This window comes from Saimiri boliviensis, chromosome 12 (genome assembly GCF_048565385.1).
Source record: "Saimiri boliviensis isolate mSaiBol1 chromosome 12, mSaiBol1.pri, whole genome shotgun sequence".
NCBI lineage: Eukaryota > Metazoa > Chordata > Mammalia > Primates > Cebidae > Saimiri > Saimiri boliviensis.
This window is the reverse complement of record NC_133460.1, coordinates 39,959,108-39,974,855: the sequence shown is the minus strand read 5'-3', so window position 1 is coordinate 39,974,855 and position 15,748 is coordinate 39,959,108. Positions and strand designations below refer to the sequence as shown.

General features: G+C 38.5%; 1 protein-coding gene across 5 annotated transcripts in view; it reads left to right on the top strand.

Moving 5' to 3' along the window:
• ANK3 (ankyrin 3) overlaps positions 1-15,748 on the top strand; it is a 698,348-nt gene that overhangs the window by 450,253 nt on the left and 232,347 nt on the right. For 4 of the 5 annotated variants that reach the window (XM_074382265.1, XM_074382263.1, XM_074382262.1 and 1 more), the window contains 3 exons: positions 94-192; positions 7,055-7,240; positions 9,096-9,194. In XM_074382265.1, the coding sequence (XP_074238366.1) occupies positions 94-192; positions 7,055-7,240; positions 9,096-9,194 (384 nt within the window). Of the gene's footprint in view, positions 1-93; positions 193-7,054; positions 7,241-7,892; positions 7,917-9,095; positions 9,195-15,748 lie in introns of all 5 variants that reach the window. The other variant, XM_074382261.1, reaches the window with a different exon arrangement.

Below are 15,748 nucleotides of genomic sequence, written 5' to 3'. Positions count from 1 at the left end.
TGAGTACTTCTTAGAGCATTAATCATTGGTATCATGGAAAAATAGATTGTCTCTGGCCAGCTGCAGATTAACATTGTTTTTCTTATTTTGCAGAATGGTTTCACGCCATTGTATATGGCAGCCCAGGAAAATCACCTGGAAGTTGTCAAGTTTCTTCTTGACAATGGTGCAAGCCAGAGCCTAGCCACAGAGGTAAGTCATTTTGTTTTTTTTTCCCTATGGGTAAGTTTACATATTTACAGAGCATTTTGAAAACCTGGAGTTGAGAATTTCTCCTACTAGTATCTCGTTTGAAGATGTATATTAATGTGTGGGTTCATAAGTTTTATGAAATATATTACCAAATGCTTCAATCTTTAAATCTTTCATCTTTTAATCTTTAAAAATCTTCTGTTGCACAGATACTTTTTCTGTTCTTAAATGCCTGATTCTATGCTATAGTTGTGCTAATATTTTAATATTTAACATATTTGCTTGAGAATTCTGTTTTGTCTCTTACAATTTTGCCTCATGGGCAGAGGCAATAATTGTTTTGGAATAACTGGTTTGAACTATCATTTCAATAAAACATTAGCTTTTAATTGTTTTTTTCCAAATTTAAGTTAACCTAATTATGATGATTGAATTTGTGTGTTTTTTAAGTTGAGACTTAATTCATACTTATAAATAAAACTATTAGACATTTTTTTTTTTTTTGAGGCAGGGTCTTGCTCTGTCTCCCAGGCTGGAGTGCAGTAACACAATCTCAGCTTACTGCAACCTCCACCTCCCAGGTTCAAGGGATTCTTCTGCCTCAGCCTTCCAGGAGGTGGGATTACAGGCACTTGCCACCACACCCAGCTAATTTTTATATTTTTAGTAGGGATGGGGTTTCACCATCTTGGCCAAGCTGGTCTTGAACTCCTGACCTTGTGATCCACCTGCCTCGGCCTCCCAAAGTGCTGGAATTACAGGTGTGAGCCACCATGCCCAGCCAAAATTATGACACATTTTAAAGTGTTAAATAGACATGGTATTTGAAGAAAAAAAATCTTTGCAGTGTATAACAGACGAATTATTAAAAAATAGTTCTTTAAGCCATTGATACTGTCTTAGGTAATGTTTATTTTTAAAACTAATCTGGATGGAAGACTGGAATCACTTAAGCATGTCACTAAATATCTATTGCTAATAATAAAGGATTAATATATGAGTATTTTTATTTCTAACAAAACTGTGAATTAGAGTAGATGCAGGGTTATCCTTATTATAAACCACTACTCATGCTGATGTGCTCCCTGAGTGGCACAGAAAAGATGGCAATAGAGGAACTGCATCTAATCTCACTTAGTTTTTGAGATTATACCTTCTAGGGAAACCACTACATAAATTAAGAGATAGCTCACACAAAAGATATGCAAACAACCATAAATATATGAAAAATTCTCATCCTCCTTTATAGTCAAAGAAATATTTATTAATCAGGTAAAAAAACTTATCATTTGTCAATGAGACAAAAAAAAAAAGTTGATAGGGAGAGGAAGCCAGAACTTTCCTACAATACTGGTGAAATTGATTATTGGTTACAACACTTTTGCAAAACATTTGGCAGTAACTATCAAAAATTAATATTTACAAAACTTTTTACTTAGCAGTTCCACTTCTAACAATTTATATTATAGAAATACCAGATATATAAACTATATATTATAGATATATTTGTATTGGGGTGCAAAAATAGTAGACAGGAATATCTGTCAACACAATTAGTAACAGCAATTTCTAAAAATCAGAAAGAATCAGCCAGGAGTGGTGGCTCACGCCTGTAATTCCCACATTTTGGGAGGCCGAGGCGAGCAGATCACGAGGTCAAGAGAGCGTGACCATTCTGGCCAACATGGTGAAACCCCATCTCTACTAAAAATACAAAAAAATTAGCTGAACATGGTGGCACATGCCTGTAGTCCCAGCTACTTGGGAGGCTGAGGCAGGAAAATTGCTTGAACCTAGGAGGCGGAGATTGCAGTGAGCTGAGATCAAGCCACTGCACTCCAGCCTGGGCAACAATGCGAGACTCTGTCTCAAAAAAAAAAAAAAAAAAAAAAAGAGAAAGAATCTAAATATACCACCAGTAAGAATCCTGTTTATTCAGAACTATTTGGCTTTGAAAGGAACTGAAAAGAAACCTGTTAATAAATGTTTGTATATTTATACAGTAACATGCCATTCAGCACTGTTAAAAATGAGACAAGCCTCTGATATAAGAAAATGTCCATGGTAGATTGTTATCAGTGGTTTGCCCTGAGAATTAGGAGGGAGCCTTTGTGTACCCATCAGTACTGTTGGGGATTTTTATACTCATTTTATCATTTTATACACATCAGTACTCTTGGGGATTTTTATACTCATTTTTTCATTTTATACCCATCCATACTTCAGGGGATTTTTATCATGAGAATGCTATTTTTTAAAATAGTATTCTTAAAGCTAGTTAAGAAATAACTACTGGTTGGTATCAAAATAACAAACATTTAGCCAGGTGCAGTGGTGCACACCTGTAGCCCCAGCTCCTCAGGAGGCCAAGATGGGATGATCACTTGAGCCTAGAAGTTTGAGGATACAGTGCTGTGTGGTTGCACCGTGAGTAGTCACTACACTCCAGCCTGGGCAACAGTGAGAGCCTGTCTATAAACAAACTAAAAAGAACGTTTGCTAGGCAGAGAACGGTGCCTCTCTTCACACTCAAGAATAGCTATTCAAAGCACGGTACGATGCACACATTGTGTCGTAGTGGACAGGGGAAAGAGACAGTCAGGGGCTGCTGGCTAAGGGAAAACCCATCCTCATTTTTGGATGGAAATATTAAGCGATATAAATAACCTAATGAAAGTGATTCCTTATCTGTCTTTGTACAGATGGTGTGGTACTCTTTTTTTATACTGTGATGTATAGATCACTGTCTCTCCTTTAGAAGCAAATATAACCCCAATTTACTGCTAATAGATTTGAATTAACTTGTAAACCAATTGCCAATAGCTCTCAGAGCTCTCTAGTACTTTTTGAAGTTTTCAAGGCCCAAAAAGAAGCCCTACAACTAACTTAAAGAAAAGTAGTATGTGAGATCTTCAAATCACTACTTCAGTCTTTTGGCAAAGGATATATATTTTAAACGCTTTTACTCCTTTACATTAATTTAATTTCAGATTATTTTTGTAGTTTTACGGGAAAAAACAATATTGTGTCTAATAAGTGATGTTCATGTCTTCAAGGAGGTTGCTATTATATTGCTGTATAAATAACACCTAATTACCTAGAGATGTTTGAACCTTTAAATTTTTTCTCTTCTTTTGGATTATTGGTATTAGAGAATGAGAACAACAGGAAATAAGACATTTTATTCAAATGATATTCTAATTACTCTATGACACTCTTATTAGCAATAATATTGGTGTCATTTATAGAAAAGTCTGTATTTACAGAACAAACAGTAAGGGACAATTAAAGGATCCTTTAAATAGCACATTTTTGATAGAATCTTTAATTCACTACATAATGGTATATTGCCAAATTCTTTCAAGTGTGTTTTGTTCAGTAAGCCTGGCACACTTCAAATCTTGTATATGTGTAGCAAGACTTCAATATAATTGTGGTTTTGAAAACTTTTTTATACTACTGTGTACTGCATATTATATCTTTTCTATCTATCTATCTTCCTCTTGCTAATTATGATTCTGAAGCATGCAGTAAATTTGTTTGTTCATTTATTTCATGAGTAATTATTAAGCATCTATTATGTTTCAGACATTGCACAAGGTAGTAGATCTCCTTGGGTAACCAGGGGATGGACCCTTTCTTCAAGTAGCCTGTATCATATTTCCTTTCTGCTCATTTTTATCTTAAGAATAACCACACACAGCAAACCACACTGTTTAAACTTGGTTTCAAAACAAAATCTGGAACTGCTAATTTTAGCTGTCAACACCTTAGAGCTGGTATCTTTGTATCTTTAATTGGCTTATGCAGGAAACATATTTTTGTCAGTGCTAATCGGTTCAGTTGCAGTTTATTTTCTGGTACAAAATAGTTTCCTTTATGTATAGGTCCTGTGAATTTTAAAATTCACCTCAGTGGAAATGTAGCCATTTTGTTTGGATTCACAACAGAAGTGGATTGTCATTTTTACCCCTTAGGTTTTGTTCAGGTTTTTAAAGTGCGATGCAAAATTAAATCTTAAAACACAATTTTCTTTTTGCCACACTCTCATTTAAACAATGCGTATTTTCTTTTTTTTTTTTTTGCAAAAGTAACACATCACATAAATGAGAATGTACAATAAAAGGCAAGAAGTCTGTTTTTCCTAGAGATACATTACGCATGTACACATTATATACATATTATGTACACATTTCCTAGAGATACATTGCACATGTACACATTATATATATGTATATATGTACCTTAATGAAAATGTCTATTTACATTGATATGTAGACTACTTTTCTTATATATTCTAAAGTTTCTGTCTTTAAGTGTAAACCTGTGATATCATTTTAGTGACATCTTGGATGTATCCAGTCTTTCCCTGTTTGTTAGCGTTTGCTATCCCTTTTTTTTTTTTTTTTTTGACACAGAGTCTCATTCTCATTCTGTGGCCAGGCTGGAGTGCAGTGGCACCATCTCTGCTTACTGCAACCTTCGCCTCTTGAGATCAAGCAATTTTTCTGCCTCAGCCTCCCAAGTAGCTGGGACTACAGGCATGTGCCACCACACCCAGCTAATTTTTGTATTTTAGTAGGGACGGGGTTTCACTATGTTGGCCAGGATGGTCTCCATCTCTTGACCTTGTGATCCTCCCTCCTCAGCCTCCCAAAGTGCTGGGATTACAGAAGTGAGACATTGCACCCGGCCTTGTTATCCTTCTTAAGGCTTCTGGGAATATCCTTCTAGATGCATAGGTTATGTTATTGTTTTCCTTTTTCCTGCTGTCTTGGGTAGTAAAGTTGAAAGAAACAGGTGGCATTTAAGCCAGATCTTGAAGCATAGTGGAGAGATGGGATGTATATACATAGAGAGAGGAAGGGGACATTTCAGGGTTGTGGAAATAGCATGAGTACAGGTGTCAGAAGAGAATTAAGTCTGTACAAAATTAAGACACTGGTAGAAAAGATTTATCGGGGAAGATACTGAGCAATAATGCCACGTAGGTGCTTTGGGTCAATGTTTTGCACATCTTGAGTATAAGTATACTGATTTGCATTCAATCAAATGATTTAAAAGAGGCTCTCTCTGTATTCTAGCAAGGGAAAGAGTATTGAAAGGAATGTTTTAGGAAGACCTAGGTGCATACGTGCTCCTATATTGTTTTCCAAATGTTCCTCTGTACCACAGGACTACAGAAATAAAATATCATGACCCAAATAAAAATCATAAGTCACTTGCATGCCAGTTCTCTAGTAAAAATAAATAAGTAAATAAATGCCCTCTTGATGATATTATAATGAAAACATTGCGGAATTACAATTTCTGAGCCAGTCTTGGAATTGTCTATCCTGTGCTGTTTTTTCTGCATTCAACAACTCTAGGTAATCCACAAATTAATTAACTGCAGTGAAGTCTGTAGCTCTGTCCCCTTTATCAAGTCCCAGAGTAACATAAAGGGGAGATTCAAAATGTATAGAGTATGTATGTGTGCACTTATGTCTGAATTTATTCTGAAGTCATGTTTTAATCAAATCCATAGAAGCCAGGACGAACATGGTAGTTATCAGAGGCTAGGAACTGGGAGTAGTCGGAAGACAGGAGGTAATGGTCAGAAAGGAGGAATAAGTTTCTGGTTTTATTTTACCTGTTTTGAAATCTATTGCACAACTTGGTTAACAGAGTTAGTAATAATGTATTGTACATATCAAAATTGCTAAGCGAATAAAGTTCAAATGTTCTCACCATGAAAAATAAGTACTTATGGTGATGAAGATGTTAATTCACTGGATTTGATCATTCCACTTGTATTCATAAATCGTCATATCACTTTGCATCCTATATTTGTGATATAATTTTTAATTTAAAATAAAATTTAAAAAGAAAAAAGACAACCAAAATAAATACCGTCATGTTTGCCTGGTCTTTGTGTTGTCTTCTCTCACTGGTCACAGAAGCCAAGGTCTTTCTCTTAGCTCTCGAGACCTTAGTCTCTATAGGCTTTTCGTAAAGAAGCAATGAGCACAGTTCATGAATTCACGTATCCTGACAGCACTGGGAATAAGCGAGGCAACAGGGCACAGAAAAGGTTGCCATAATGTCAATCAGAGAGGCCTATATTTCAGTTTTTAAAAATCCGTGGAAATTTTTACATCTTACTTAAATGAGTTCCTGAGTTTTTTGTTTGTTTGTTTGTTTGTTTGTTTGTTTGTTTTTGTAGACAGATTCTCACTGTTGCCCAGACTGGAGTGCAGTTGCATGGTCTCGGCTCACTGCAACCTCCACCTCCCAGCTTCAAGCATTTCTCTTGCGTTAGCCTCCCAGATAGCTGGGAATATAGGCATCCAGCGTACCCAGCCACTTTTTGTATTTTTAGGTTTCACCGTGTTGGTCAGGCTGGCCTTGAACTCCTGACCTCTAGCGATCCACCCACCTCTGCCTCCCAAAGTGGTGGGATTACAGGCATGAGCCACCCAGTCCTGAGATTATTTTATGGATGTTGATATTATGGCAATTTTTTCTTTTTTATGTAATATTTTTGTACATTTTCAAAGTTTTCCCAATTGATATAAATTACTGTTTAATGGGGGAAAAACACAAAATCCATGAACTTATTACAAAGTTCTTAGGGGTTTTTGCTTCAGTTGTGTGTATGTGTATGTGTGTATATGTGTGCACACACACATACACACACATACAGAGAGAAAGAGAGAGAGAACGTATCTTTTTACATTTCTCTCCATTTGAGTATGTTGTTAGCTTTAATAACCCCAAACAAAAATTGATGGTTGTTCACTTGGTTGCCTTCTTATTTGTTAATTTCATAAAAAAGAAAATATCGATTGGAGCCAGTCTTGACCCATCCATTTACTTGCAGGATGGCTTCACACCATTGGCAGTGGCTTTGCAACAAGGTCATGACCAAGTCGTTTCGCTCCTGCTAGAGAATGACACCAAAGGAAAAGTGCGTCTCCCAGCTCTTCATATCGCGGCCAGAAAAGACGACACGAAAGCCGCCGCCCTGCTGCTGCAGAATGACAGCAACGCGGATGTGGAATCAAAGGTGAGGCGTGGGGGCCGCGGGCTTGCCGTGCAGTTTTCCCGTGCTGGTCTCCCTCTTGGCAAGCTTATGCCACACCCTTAACGTCACTGAAGGGAGGAAAAAAATGTGTGTCCGAGCTAGCCACTGAAGGCACAGCCTCCCTTCACATTAGAAGCTGGGACTGAGGAAGCCATGCGTGCTAAAAGGGAGTCCACCCCAAAAGAAGTCAATTTCTATACAGTGCTCATTTCCTTCCTTTGAATATAGTTTCGGAACCTATTCAACACTTCAGCTCAAACATCAGGGCAAAAAATTACAAAATGCTAAAGACAGTGTACACAGCCAACCTCTGTTTGATACGCAAGGTGACAGGCCAGGCACTGAGCATAGATCAGCTGCGGAGAGCATGCCAGCAGCAAGAGAGCCACAGCCAAAAATGTCCATCATCATGACGTGTGGTACCCGAAAGCCTCTGTGACTGAAACGTGGCGTTTGGACCAAGCCTTTGCATAGCCCATCATTCAGTCTAGCTTTCTTTCTGTGCCTATTGTGCTTTCATCAGAGCTTCCATCCTCATTATTTAGCTGTCATGAGCTTTCTGCAGTCCATATCACCAATAGTGAACTAACCGTTCATTTTTTCCTCCTCTTTGCTTCCAAATGTGTTAACCTAGATGGTGGTGAATAGAACAACAGAGGTATATATACATATATATATGCATATACGTGTAGTCTATATCTGCATCATCATTTTCCCATTACTTAGTGCTGCTGCCTCATGTCTCTCCCTTCTTCTTTGCATCGCCTTCTGTAGGCTAGATACCTGCTTTATCCCCGATCCCTCCTCCCCTCCAAGGAGCATGTGCCAGATAAGATAGCAGTAGTTTGACTACCAGGGCTTTCTGCAGCTGAACCTGGTGTTTGAAAGAGAAGAATGAGGAATCCTTGACTCTTAAGGGTATTGGAATAGAGCTGTGTGAGATGAAGAGTTTGGACACTTTAGATGTTTATCAGCTATATCTAAAGCTGCAGACAACCCTGTCATTCTACTCATCCAGGACTGGTTTCTTAGGGTTGTGCATGACACTTATCCTCTGTGGTGTCAGCAGAAGGAAAGGTATTTCAGAATGGCGTCAGTATGACCCACCCTTCTACAAGAGTCAGTGAGATAGCTAGCATGGCTAAGAAGCTTGCTCACAAATTAGAAATGCATCTAGTTCCTACAAGGTTTCAATCTTTGGGGACTAAGTGAATCGCTGCATGTTTTAGCATTTTTAAGGAAGTAAAATGACCTTGGTATAAACAATCCAGAAACATATGTTATTGAACAGGCGTTTGCTAACAAACAGATTAACTTGTGGATTCTTCATGGAATACAGTCGCCCATTGTATAAAACCAATTTGATGGTAGTACCTCTTCCCTCGAAATTGCTTTTGCCATTAAAATTGGCGTTTACTGTTGGTTAATTTGCATCTGTATCAAATATAAAAAGTAATTGACTTTTGAGTTTCAATGCACAATTCTATCATCAGTAGTAAAACAGCGGTACTAATCAAGCTATCAGCTATAATGATTTTTCTCGTCATCTCTATCTTAATTTTTTGAAATGTTGGCTTTTATATAGTTCTGTTACTGGATTACTAAAATTGCTCAGTCTCCACCCTTGGTTCCTCCCTGGCTATTCTTCTGCCTATAAGTTTGGGGTTTATTAGAAACCCTGCAAGCAATTGGCACTGATGGAAACCTAGTACAGAATGAAGCATAGACCTCAGCATATTTTGCTTCCTCATTTTGATCTGGGCAGGGCTCTGATATTTGCCGGTCTGACCGGAGGCCAGCAGGAATCAATTGAACGTCTGCTGTGTTTTCTTTACAGAGTGGCTTCACTCCGCTCCACATAGCTGCTCACTATGGAAACATCAATGTAGCCACGTTGCTGTTAAACCGAGCGGCTGCTGTGGACTTCACCGCAAGGGTAAGAGCACAGCCATGTGTCCTGCTTTTAAAGCATTTGAAACGATTTTACACTTTATTTTCCCAACATGAGGAGGCTGGAACAAATGACCTCCAAGAGTCTTTCCAGTCAGTGAAGGCTATGACTTTCTACTCATCCTAGTGAATGTTCTTGCATTTACATAGGTGTGCCTGTATCCAGCAGGAGAGGTAAACCAAGATCAGGAATGCTAGGTGGGATGGGTGATAAATAAATATATACATGCATATATAGAAGGTGTGATTCAAGGAATCATGGCTGGGACAACAAAGGAAGTTGAAATTTTGTTTCAGGAGTTGAAATTTTTGAAACCCTTAGAAATTGGTCAGCTGGCACTTGATGCTCTAGAGATCAGGGTCTTAACCTTACAATGGGAATGTTCTGGAGTGTCCACGTGAGGCCTAAATTACAGAAGCCAAATAATGAGACCATCTTTTGACTTTATCTTCTGGCCCCTACAAACTTTCATAATAAATAACAAGGTTGTGTAACCTGAATAAGCTCATATCCATTGGAGAAAGAAATTACAATGTTATATGGCCCACAGCACAGCAGGCTGGACATCCAAACAGAGTAGTACTGCCCTCACTTTAAAAACTGCTGTTCAGCTTGATCATCAGAAACACTATCGGAAGGAAGTACAAGGGAAGATGGGGGAAGGATCAAGTAGTGGCTCAAAGTCTGGACTGTGACTAGAGACTCCTTGGGTTCAAATTTTGGCTTTCACTTTTCTCCCTGTGTCCGTCAGTTTCCTCATTTATAAGATGAATAATGAAATTAAATAAACAATTATAAAACATCACCTCTCCCTCATTAAGTCACTGTGAAAATTAAAAGAAATAGCGCATGTAAATCACCCAGCCAGTGCCTGACATGGTATCATCACTAATAGCAGCCATAGTAGTGTATTCATCTGTTTTCACATTGCTACAAAGAAGTATCTGAGATTCGGTAATTTATAAAGAATAGAGGTCAGTTGGCTCCTGGTTCTGCAGGCTGTACAGGAAGCATGATACTGGCATCAGCTCGGCTCCTGGGGAGGCCTCAGGAAACTTAGAATAATGGCAGGATACGAAGCAGGGGCAGCACATCACATGGCCAGAGCAGGAGCCAGAGAGCCAGAAGAGAGGTACCGCACACTTTTAAATGACCAGATCTCGTGAGAACTTCCTCACACACTTTTAAATGACCAGGTCTCGTGAGAAGTCCCTCACACACTTTTAAATGACCAGGTCTCACGAGAACTCCCTCACTATCATGAGGACAGCACCAAGTGGGTGGTGCTAAACCATTCATGAGAAATCCTTCCCCCTGATCCAGTCACCTCCCACAAGGCAGCACCTCCAACACGGGGCACTACATTTTAACATGAGATTTGGGTGGGGACATATATCCACAGTGTATCAAGCAGCACTGTTATTTTGAACGTAACATTTGAAGTCTTTTTTGCTGAACACTCACTTCTTAGAGGAGAAATGGAACTAGATTGGCTAGGGAGACAGTGTGTAATGCCAGCACCAGCAGTAAAAATAATATGATTTCTGAAGTAGTTCCTGACTGTAAGATGCCAGGCTGTGCATTTTATCTCACACATCCTAATACAAGGAAAGGCATAATTTATCCTTATTTTGCTGAAGAGGAAACCAGGCTTAGAGATAAGAAGTAGCTGTTTTAGGATCACGGCGCTAGCAGGTTGGAAGAGGCAGGATTTCAGCCCCAAAACTCCTAACCATTATTCTCTTCCCTACGCAACTTAAAGAGAGTTTATTTTACTTTTCCTCTTGTAATTCGTTCATTCTGTAAAAATTAATAAGGGCTGAGATTGTACTAATAGAAAAGTTGTTTCCTATTCTATTGTCATGAGTTTGCTAAACACTTTCATCAGTTTAAATGACTGGAGAGCGACAGCCAATTTTATTCACAGTTTTTCTCACTGCATTAACTACATCCTTGATGTGGCAGATCCAAGGCCTACTTTGACACTTTGAAGGACAAAGTTAAGCACTTCTTTAAGTCAAGTAGAAACATTGTATGTCAATGTTGAAACTGAAGTTCATTTCAAGATGCATTCTTCTGGTTTTATTTCTGTGATTTACAGCATAATAAAAACCTCATTAAGTTACATCTTCTAATTAGGACATTTGGAAAATTTATGTCAGGGTGATGTTTGAAGTTTGTCTTTGGCTTTGTTTGGAAATGTCCTGAGGTTGCTGAAAACAAGAGGATTGGAGAAATGTTTAAGCAATTTAAAAAGACGTATTACAGTATTTTCGGACTTTTTCAAGTGATTCTTAAGTGTCCATTTGCATTAAAACAATGACTGTGGTAATTACAAAAGATGCTTATTTATGGATTAAAAATCAATGGCGATATCAGACCCAGGTTGTTAACCTTTGTGAGTTAGCATATATGATTTAAAGTACGTACACTGTGCTTTTGTTTAAAATAAATATGTTAAAATTCAGACTTTTCACTGATTCAGAAATGCATTTTCCCTTGTCTTTCCTAATTAATGACGTCTAATAGCATTCTGAGCTGAAGGCTGTGGTGGAATTTGATTTTATTTAATAGGAGGCTTGGGCCATCGCATATTCCCCAGCAAGCTCTGCTTCTCTCTGCAGTGGGTGATTGATGACTTGCTTTGGGGTACCTGAGAACTCTTTATAAAAAAGAGCTTAAACTGAGGCAACTGCCAATTGCCTTAAGCAATCCATGTTAGGTTCCAAATCTGTAGCAATTTTATTACATAATAATCTAGCATCTCCACTTTTGTATTACAGAGGCCTCTCCCTTCCCAGCTTCCATGGGGTCTTTCTAGGTCATAGCTCTCTCAGGAAGGTAACAGAAGTAGCAGGTAAAAGTCAGAGGCCCCTGAATGCAGACAGGATCAAACTGTATCCAGTCAGAGCAATAAAGGGAGCATCATTAAGCCTTATTTGCTAAGAATTGGCTGCAAATTGTTACCATAAATCATATGCTTCAGAGCCAGGTTTGGACAGAGCTATTGATGAGGTGGTTAGAAGTAGATAAAGAACACCAGCACCCTTTATCTTGGGGGGTTGTGATTTCTGTTTTCTACCTGTGACAAAATACAGTGGAGAATGGAAGATTTAAATCAGTGAAGAAAGAAGTATGGCAGATAAAGTCTTGCAGTTCTTTGTAGCACTCTGTACTGAGAGCACATCCCAGAGAGTGGCCACCTGCTAGCAAAGAGAGCCGAGGAAGTCGAAGAAGAACAACACTCTGGAATTGTTTCCTGAATGCGATAGATGTTCATTTCCAAAGCAGATAATAGGCAGAAACAAACACCATGTGACTGAAGGGAGTACACAATAGAACGAATTGCTCTCCATGTTTGTATGTAGTGCCAGCTAATTTATGCAGCAGTAAAGCAGGTCCCAGTCAGTGATGGATGTGTACCCCTGAGTAGCAGTTCTGGTAACTGATTTATAGCATACTTAACTGTTTTATTAACATCTTTCCTTCAATTTTTATTACAATGTCAATTTTGACTTTTACATTGTAATTTTGCTGTGTATATGTAAGATATCCTGTCTGACATTGTCAATATTTCCTTTTGGATTATCCTTGGAGAGCTATTCAGACTCTGTCTGCCGCAGAGAGTTATTGCAGTAGCTGCTGAATGCTGCAATGCTGCGTCAGCATTCTTCATTCTTTGAACTGAGTCTGCTGAGATGGCACTGACACTGTCTGAATTTATGCATGACCCTTGCTCTCTTTGCAAATCATTCTAGCTCTCCTGGGAAAGAGAATGTAACTGAAACGTACCAGATCTACTACTGATTGTCATTCCAGTAAGGAGCATTTATGCACTAGAGTAACAAAAGGCCAAATTATATTATGTGGATGCCTGCAAAGTTCCCTTTATTGATTGAAGAAGATAGATGAATACTTCGCTGGCTGAGTTTTTTCATCAAATATAATGGACCACCTAATCTCATCTTCACTCTTGTCATTGACCTTTTCCTTGTAAATTATTATTCAGCTTCCCGTTTTGAGAAGATAATTGAATCAAGTATTCTTCTATTAGTCTTGCCATTTAGCACTTTGTGTTTGGATCTCTGAAAAGATTAGGGATTTATGTGTTTGGATTTTATACCTCATTTATTTCCAAAAGGATTTCGAGTGGTTTACAGATTAAAATATACAGACATGAAGTGGGGAACCAAAAAGGTAAATGTTACCATGCAGCAGGAATGAGCCAGTAAATAGAGTGGAAGATAAATGTAGGCCTTAAAAGCTCTGATATGTATAGTGGAAAGGGAAGCATGTATAATAGAGTTTTCATTTTTGACAAATGAAATCTTACAGTTACCCATAGAGACTAATTTTTGTGTGAAATAACTCAAACATTATTTTTATCATATGAATCCTTCTATTAAGAACAGAAAGTTACATAGTTAGCAATATCTTTAAAAGGCTCAATTGTACTACTCCCTACTGCGTATGACTGCTGTATCTCCAGCTATGAAGGCACCTTGCCCAGAGAAGCTGAGAGACTGTGACCCAGCTACTTAGCCTTATGACGTTCTAGTTGTGTAGGAAAGAACTTGGCATGAATGCCACAGATCAGTGACTGGTTAACATGTCCGTTAGACTGCCTTTCTCAAATATCAGGTATTTTATACAAGGTTTTGACAGATATTGGACCACATTCAGAACTCTATTAAATCATACAAAAGGTTACTTTATTTAAGATATTCTAATGTTTGAATAAAATGAGAGCAAAGTTTTTAGATACTTGAACTACTATACGTGTTCTTCTGCACTTTTACACAGAACAAGAGTGTTGGTAGGAAAGTAAATTAGTTTAGCCACTAATTGGAAAGCAGTTTGCGATTTCTCAAAGAACTTAAACCAAACTACCATTCAACCCAGCAATCCCACTACTGGCCATGTATTAAAAAGAAAATAAGTCGTTCTACCAAAAAGACACCTGTGTTCACATGTTCATTGAAACACTATAACAGCAAAGACACAGAATCAACCTATGTGCCCATCAACAGTGCACTTGAAAAAGAAAATGTGATACATATATACTATGAAGTACCACACAGCCATGAAAAAGGAACAAAGTTATGGTTTTTGCAGCAGGACGGATACAGCTGGAGGCCATTATCCTAAGCAAATTAATGCAAGAACAGAAAACCAAGGGCCACATGTTCTCATTTATTACTGGGAGCTAAACATAAGGTACTCATGGACGTAAAGATGGCAACAGCTGATACTGGAGACTGCTCTTGAGGGGAGTTGAAAAACTACCTGTTGGGTACTATGCTCACAACCTGAGTGATGAGATCTTTTGTACACCAAACTTCAGTGTCGTGCAATAGACTCACATAACAAACCTGCACAGATACCCCTGAATATAAAAGTTGAAATCATTTTTTAAAAAACACAAGTTCTGCCCAAACCTGAGGCCAACATGGCTTACCACATGTGTGAGCAAAACAGTATCCATGGGTGAGCATTATCTGGGGATTTCTTTTCTAAATTCAATCCAGTTTAGCAATATTATAGAGCATATACTATGAGCTGGACCTGAAGGTTCAGACTTGAGGAGCCCACTTACTCTACCATCGGTATTTATTACTAAGGTGAGAATCCTTCGTATTTGGTTCATCCTTGCTCTGCTAATCTGTTCAGGCACCGAGGTGCCAAACCACGTAATACAATTTCTTCCTTAAGTCCCCAAAACGTAACTACATCTAGGCTATAATGCTGAACAGGACTTTTTTTTGAAAACTCGGGACTTGATAAAAAGGAGTTGAAAGCAGAAAGGCGAAGCCGAAGGATAGGTCTTCTATAACAGTGTCCCCAAAGCACGGGCTGTACCCCCTTCCTCAGGGTTCATCGGGTGAACCGTCCTGAGCCCCCAGAGAGCACTGTGTTGCAGAGTCCCTCTCACTTCCCCCGAGTGGGAACCTCTTTACCACATCTCTCCTAGCCAGAGTCCAGGCCTCTTAACTGCCTCTGGGACCTAGTGAGGAAGGAAAACTCCGTTTTCTCTCTACCTGGGCTGTCACTTCTGTAGCCACTAACTTGGGGGAACTAGGTTTAACTTCGATAAAATTTAAGTTGTATGTTTTTAGTCTCAAGAGCATTTTTTTCTTGAGCATTTTTTGTTTCTCAAGAACATTTGATTCTCAAGAGTATCTCTTTTCTCTACACCTGGGCTATGTCACTAACTTGGGGAACTAGCTTTAATTTAAATGAAATTTAAGGCGTATTTTTTAATTCTCAAGAGCATTTCCAGTGCTCAATAGCTAGTGACTATTGTCTTATTAAATGGCACAGAAATATAGCATGTCCATCATCATAGAAAGGTATTTTGAGCAAAGCTGTGAAACCATTCATCTTAGGCCTTCCTTCCCTTCAATGTCATAATGACCTGAAAGTGCAACTTTTTCCCTCGAGGAAGACAGTTACTCCCTGTTCCCACAGGTGAGCATCACAGCCTGTACTTCCACTCATATTAGCCCTCAAATATCATTTTATGTATCTGCTATTGTCCA